This window comes from Phaseolus vulgaris, chromosome 3 (genome assembly GCF_051622355.1).
Source record: "Phaseolus vulgaris cultivar YP4 chromosome 3, ASM5162235v1, whole genome shotgun sequence".
In the NCBI taxonomy this organism is placed as follows: domain Eukaryota; kingdom Viridiplantae; phylum Streptophyta; class Magnoliopsida; order Fabales; family Fabaceae; genus Phaseolus; species Phaseolus vulgaris.
The window spans coordinates 45,373,292-45,380,274 of NC_143500.1; the positions used below are offsets into that span (position 1 = coordinate 45,373,292).

Here is a 6,983-nt window from a genome sequence, read left to right on the forward strand (position 1 = left end):
AAAATGAACTTAACTAATATTAACGAAAAAACATTGTCTACTCATGTTTTGAATTATTAAATATGTGTTATAATATTAAAATATTTTTTAATAATTATATATTACAACATAAATAATCGATTATTTATACATTGCTACTCATATAGTATGACACATTAGTTAAGAGTAATTTAATTAGTATATATTTAATAAAAAAAATACTTTAATTTTTTTAAATACTTTTATGTATATTTTTATATATAATTGATGGATTATTCTTAATTATGCATGAGAATTATTAAAAAGAAATAGTAAAAAAATAAAATAAAATTATAAATTTAAAATAAAAATAAATTTTTTTATTAATTTATGTTGAAGATCTCACCTATAAAAATATTTCATAATATATAAATAAATGTAAATATAGTTTTATAAATAATTTTATAAATATAAAATTAAGTTATATTTAAAATTCACTTCAAACTGAAAACATATAAAATAATAATTATAGTACACTATATAACATATAAAAGTATTATGTTATCTTTTCATTTAAAAATAAGAAAAATGACAACTAACGCAAGAAAATTAGAAAGATTTCATAAGTTTTTTTGATGGAAAAGTATAAAGTGAGAAGTGACTTGTATTCGAAAATAACTAGAAAGAAAACAAATTATTTATCTTATTTTATTTTCTTTGTCCACAATTATTTATTTTTCCTTCCAACAGAAAAAGTGTGGAAAGTAAAAAAAATTACAATATACATAATTTTGGCCGTCAAGGAAGTAGAAGATGAAGAGCAGTGGCAGTTATTAGGTGCAATTAAAAAAAGCCCAACTGTCTTCCCATAAAGTGTGTGTTTTGGATTGGTGGCAACCACTACTATGTATTTGCAAGGCGAGGAGATGGGAAGGTGATTTTTGAATGACACCACTTCAAAATCTCTGCATTTTCTTCACTATTTATTTATTTATTATGTCCCCACAGCAGTGATTAATTGAAATTAATCTTAGTTTTCGGCGACATAAACAGCTAGTAATCTTTATATTGTTCAGATATGGCCGTCATGATCGTTGGGATTATTGGGCGTTCAACTCTATAAATACGAATAGGAACAACTGTCATTTCAGTAACTGCAGGGGATCATAATAATAACCTCCCTTCATCACTTCACTTCAACTTTTTCTGCTCTGTGCCTCACAACTCTGCAATGGCTGTTTCCTGCTGGACCCTTTTTTTTGCTGCTCTTTCTGGGATTCTTTTCTCAACTCAACTCTCTGCTTCCCAAAAAGGTCATTCTTCTACTTTTCTTCTCTCTTTCTCTTTTACGGTTTTATAGATACATTTGATTACAGGGTTTTATTGCAAATGAACTGCATCTGTGCTGATAAAATTATTCATCATGCATCAGATACTTGATAATTCAACAACTGTTAGCTTTTTCAGCAGAGTAGCAAGACAATTTAAAATGTTTTTTGTTTAAAAATGTGATTGATACATCTCACTGTGATTCTAATGCATTACCCACTTGATTTTTAGGAAATATGTCTCAAAGATATTTACTTCTGAAACTGATTTATATATTATTACTATTAAAATAACTATTAATTAGTTATATATAAAAAGATGATCAAAATATGATTTCTCAATTGCTGTTTGGTTCCTTAATTATAACCACTAGCTAAACCTTTCGATTAAATATAATTATTATAAGTTTGTGTTACAGCAAATCTAGTTGTTATAAGTGAAAAAAGGAAAAACTATATAATTTCTGTGGTATTATGCAGAGTGCGGGGCACTTTCTGTTAATGGGTTGCTTCGGAAGAAAACTAGACCAAACAAAACAAATAGGACTGAACTAGAAAATGGCTCTTCGACCGGAATGACCTATTTCTGAGTTTATACGGTTGAAAATTATTCCACTTTTTAAACTCTTGGTTCAGTTTGGTTTGAAAAGTTATGGTTGGGTTGAATGAAGAAGTTGAAATCAAACTAGAAAATATTTATTTCCAAAGTGAAGCAAACTAAATTAAATAGTTTCTTTAATTGGGTAATCTTGTAAGAATGAATAGGGTTTTGAGTACAATTTGGTTTGTGATTCAGTTTTGATACATTTTGTCAGCATACAAACTTTCACATGTATTAATTATTAGGTGAAAGTATACAACCAGAATAGAATTTCACCACACCACTGGTGTGTCCTGGCTAACTAGTTAAGGAAGTGTAATAATTGCAAGAAGGAGAAAATAAAAGTAAATTCCCTCAACTAACTACCACATGGCCATTCATTAGCTAAGTAGAACTATAAAACATCAATCACCTTCTCTCACGTATTCACAAAGGCCTTAAAAAAGGTCTTTTTTCATGTAAAAGTAAATAAATAACTTCCATTTTTTTCAAGGAACTAGCATTTGATAGGATAAAACAAAACTCAACACAGTTGGCAAATCTTTGAATCTCTTGAACAACGAAAGAGATGGAATAGAGCTTGAGATATTATATTCTATATTGCTGTATTCTAAAAATAGAATAGAACGTGAAACCAAAAAGTCATTCATTTTGGTCCACTAATATGAAATACAAGCTCCATCTTGTTCTGTTCCGTCTCCTAATTAAATGCTACCTAATTAGGTTGTTAATCAAGATTAACTACTATGCATATCATGGAAAATATTTTTATAAATTTAGTAGTTGAAGTGAGATTTTCAAGTATATTAAAGTTAGCAACCAACAAATTGTAAAATATGTTTGCATGTTTAAAATGAGCAACCAACAAATTGTAAAATATGTATGCATGTTTAAAATTAGCAACCAAGAGAATATGTAAAATATGTATGCAAGTTTTATTGGGAAGGAGGTATAACAAAATTTAAAGAAAAGCTATTATGTAGATGAAAGTGTCTATTTATGTGAAAGATGTCCTAAGTAAATGGGGCAGTTGAAGAATGCTTGAGCTTTGGATCTTGATTTTGACATGCCAGCAATATGGTGACCCATGTTTTTCTTTATTTGTTTTCCTTTTAATGCAAAGATAGAAAAGGGCGAGAAAAAACTGAGGGGAAACATTTTGCATTATCACACCTCAATGAGAAGGATAGTGATTGAAAGGAAACTTCAACTTCACATTAAATACTCATCAATACTCACTTGAAGAATATTATATTAATATTTAATCATATTTTTTTTGTAATCTAAAATATTAAGATATATTATCACATTATTAAAATATCATATAAAATGGTTTTTTCAAAAATTTTCTCATTGTCAAAATATCATTATTCTTTAAGTTAATATGTCTTCTTCATTAAATAAAAAATTTCATAATAACCTAAAGAAAATTATTAAATAAAATTTAATTTTAAAAATAAAAAAATATTGATATTTAAAATAGTTTTTATTATTAATAAAAAAATTTATAAATTACCATCTAAAAAAATGGTATGTACCAATTTAAAAATTAATTTTAAATTTTTATTAATAATAAAAATTATTTTACATATTAATATTTTTTTAAACTATAAAATAATATTTAATTTAGTTAATATAATAATTATTTTTTTTATTTAATATTTTTTTAGTTACATATAATCTTTTATTTTGAAGCAAAATATAATTGATATCTTAACATGCAATTAGAGTGTATTTCTAATAATAAAGTTCACATTAAAGTTGTGTGTTCTGATTACTTTTGTAGTTCACTTGATTTGATTTAATTTAATATAAATTTTAGCTAAACTAAATCAATGCTTTATAATTTAAATTGAATCTATTTTAATAGTATTTTATTATTATAATTTTGTTAAATATTTTCTTACAAACCGTAAAATTGTTAAATGAAAAGAGCGGTAATTTTTATTATAAATATTTTATATTTTTATACTTATAATTTATGTTTTTGGTATAACCATGTATAAATACGGATAGAAAAAAAACGTATAAATATAATGTAAATATAATTAAATTAAATTTTAAAATAATTTTAAAATCCATATGTGTTTATTAGCTACCAATTAATTCCAAACATACCATATTATATTTCAAAATATAATAAATGATTTGGGGGAATTCTTGATTTTTAATATGAAATCTCAATCAAATGGATTGATCAGGGAAAAATTAAATATTTGACACTTCTTCTTAACTTAAAGTAAAAGCTATCTTAATTTAATCAAGTTATATATAATTCAAATAAAAAAAACAAATTTATATAAAACAAAAAAATTAAATCAACTTAATTAATATTCTTAATTAAAACTAAAAATTTTGTTTATATAGATTTGGTTACACAAGTAATTAATCATGTTATAGCTAATTAGGTTCTTACAAAATGAATCAACATCATCCATTTACTTCATTCAGACAAATAGTAAACATTTTCACTAGTGTACAATTCTAGCTAGCTAAGAACTTTTTTCAAACCAGTACTGGTAGTGAGTTTTAGAGTGTTTGCTAAATCTAACGAAAAGGTGTTGGTCATAAGAATTTACAGTTCCGAACTACACATTTATGCGCAATGCAACGACGGCACCAGACATCTCAAATTATGACTACATCATAATTGGCGGCGGCACCGCAGGTTGTCCTCTAGCTGCGACGCTGTCCCAGAATTACAGCGTGTTGCTCCTTGAACGCGGTGGCTCACCCTACGGCAACCCCAACATCAGCAACTTAGCAGCCTTCGGTGCTGCCCTCTCTGACACCTCCCCTACCTCTCCCGCTCAGCGTTTCATCTCCGAAGACGGCGTCATCAACTCAAGAGCCCGCGTCCTCGGCGGTGGAAGTTGCTTGAACGCTGGGTTTTACACTCGCGCCAGCCCTGAATATGCAAGGTACAGGCAATAGGCAACCCTCTTCTTCTCTTACCGATGATGTTACGGTAATGATTATTGATTGATTGTTTATGGGTAGGGAAGCGGGGTGGGATGGAAGGGCAGTGAATGAGTCGTACGAATGGGTGGAGAAGATAGTGGCGTTTGAGCCAGAAGTGAAGCAGTGGCAGTCGGCTGTTCGGGAAGGACTGCTTGAGATAGGTGTTGTGCCTAATAATGGCTTCACTTATGATCACATTGGTGGCACTAAGGTTGGAGGCACCATCTTTGACGACCAAGGCTTCAGACACACCGCTGCTGATCTTTTGCAATATGCCAACCCCTCTGCAATTACCCTCCTTCTGCATGCCACCGTCCACAGGATCCTTTTCAGAGTCAAAGGTCCCTTCCACATTTTCATTTTTCTCTACCCAGTACTCACATGAAATTCACAAGTTTAAGTGATTGCAGATGGATCAAAACCAATGGCTCATGGAGTGGTGTTCAGAGATTCATTGGGTCGTAAACACAGGGCGTACCTGAAGCACCATCCCAGGAGCGAGATCATTGTTTCGGCTGGTGCCCTTGGAAGCCCACAACTTCTAATGTTGAGTGGCGTTGGGCCGGCAGAGCAGCTTCGGGCCCATAACATCAGAATAACGTTGGACCAGCCATTGGTTGGCCAGGGAATGTCAGACAACCCCATGAATGCCATCTTTATCCCTTCTCCTGAACCGGTGGAGGTATCTCTGATTCAGGTGGTGGGTATCACCAGTTTTGGCAGTTACATTGAAGCTGCCAGTGGTGAAAACTTCGCCGGTGGTTCTCCTAGGGACTACGGAATGTTCTCTCCCAAGGTACTCACATTATATACTTGTTAATATAACCCTGTATAAAGAATAGTTTGATTTCTATGAATAATTTATAAAAAAAGTTAACCCGAAGATATAAAATTATGGGTAAAATTTATAATAATTATGGTAAAAATTGCATATAAAAGAATTTGATCCGGTGGGTGATGCAATTGAGACATTGAAGTAAAACTCAAATCCATAAGAAAGAGAAGTTGGTTGATGCAGATTGGTCAACTGTCGAGGGTGCCCCCAAAGCAAAGGACCCCAGAGGCCCTTGCTAAGGCAACAGAAGCGATGCAAAGTCTGGACCAAGCAGCCTTCAGGGGAGGGTTCATACTGGAGAAGATAATGGGTCCGATTTCAACTGGGCATTTGGAGCTCCGAAGCCGCGATCCAAACCAGAACCCGTCAGTGACCTTCAACTACTTCCAGGACCCGCGAGACTTGGAGAGGTGCGTGCAGGGCCTTAGCGTGGTGGAGAAGATAATCGAATCCAAGGCATTCGCTCCCTTCAGATACCCCAACATGCCAGTCTCAGTGCTTCTCAACATGACCGCAAATTCCCCCGTTAACTTGCTGCCCAAACACACCAATTCCTCCCTCTCTCTCCAACAGTTCTGCAGAGACACTGTGATGACCATTTGGCACTACCATGGAGGTTGCCAAGTTGGGAGAGTGGTGGACAGGGACTACAAGGTTCTTGGTGTGGATGCCCTTCGCGTTATCGATGGTTCCACCTTTAACTACTCTCCTGGGACTAATCCTCAGGCCACCGTTATGATGCTTGGCAGGTACATGGGACTTCAAATACTGAGTCAGAGACTTGGTGCGCCTGCTGCGGATCAAACATATCAAAAGACTGTATAGTTTTTTCTCCGATTTCAGCTTTTCATCAATGTTGCTTCTCATGCAACCCAGCAGTCACAAAAATAAGAAACTGATCACTATTCTTGTACTTGATGAATATACAGAATATACAGAGGCTAGTGAGGAAGAACATTTCTTCTCGTCTTTTGATTTCACAATGGATGCTAATTTTTGCAAAATTGTAAGTTTATCTCCATAATTAGCACTCGTTTTAAATACAACTAACTTTACATTACATGTGAAACTTTGATTTTAATTTAAGAAAAACACAGAACGGCTTAACTTGTTACTGGCCTTGATAAAATTAGTTTTATTTTTCTGTTAATTAGTTTTTATTTTTCTGTTATGTTTTAGGTTTGGGCTTTGGCTTTGGCTTGGGTCTTATTGTTTTTTCTTATGGCTTTTTCTCTTTGCATTCCTTGTATATAAAGCTTATTTTTTTTTCTGTTTTTCCTTTATGGCTTTTTCTCTTTGC

At 32.2% G+C, this 6,983-nt stretch overlaps 1 protein-coding gene across 2 annotated transcripts; it reads left to right on the top strand.

Moving 5' to 3' along the window:
• The first annotated feature begins 736 nt into the window (after positions 1–736).
• On the top strand, positions 737–6,648 carry LOC137807988 (Glucose-methanol-choline (GMC) oxidoreductase family protein). 2 transcript variants are annotated; one of them, XM_068608875.2, is made up of 6 exons: positions 737–892; positions 1,035–1,271; positions 4,469–4,808; positions 4,888–5,189; positions 5,259–5,644; positions 5,867–6,648. In XM_068608875.2, exons 2-6 carry the CDS (start codon positions 1,190–1,192, stop codon positions 6,506–6,508), a joined length of 1,752 nt encoding a protein of 583 aa, XP_068464976.2. In that variant the 5' UTR covers positions 737–892; positions 1,035–1,189; the 3' UTR covers positions 6,509–6,648. The 2 variants fall into 2 exon arrangements, with proteins under 2 accessions (XP_068464976.2, XP_068464974.2); XM_068608873.2 differs by having other exon boundaries at positions 765–892; positions 4,460–4,808.
• Positions 6,649–6,983: the final 335 nt, after the last annotated feature.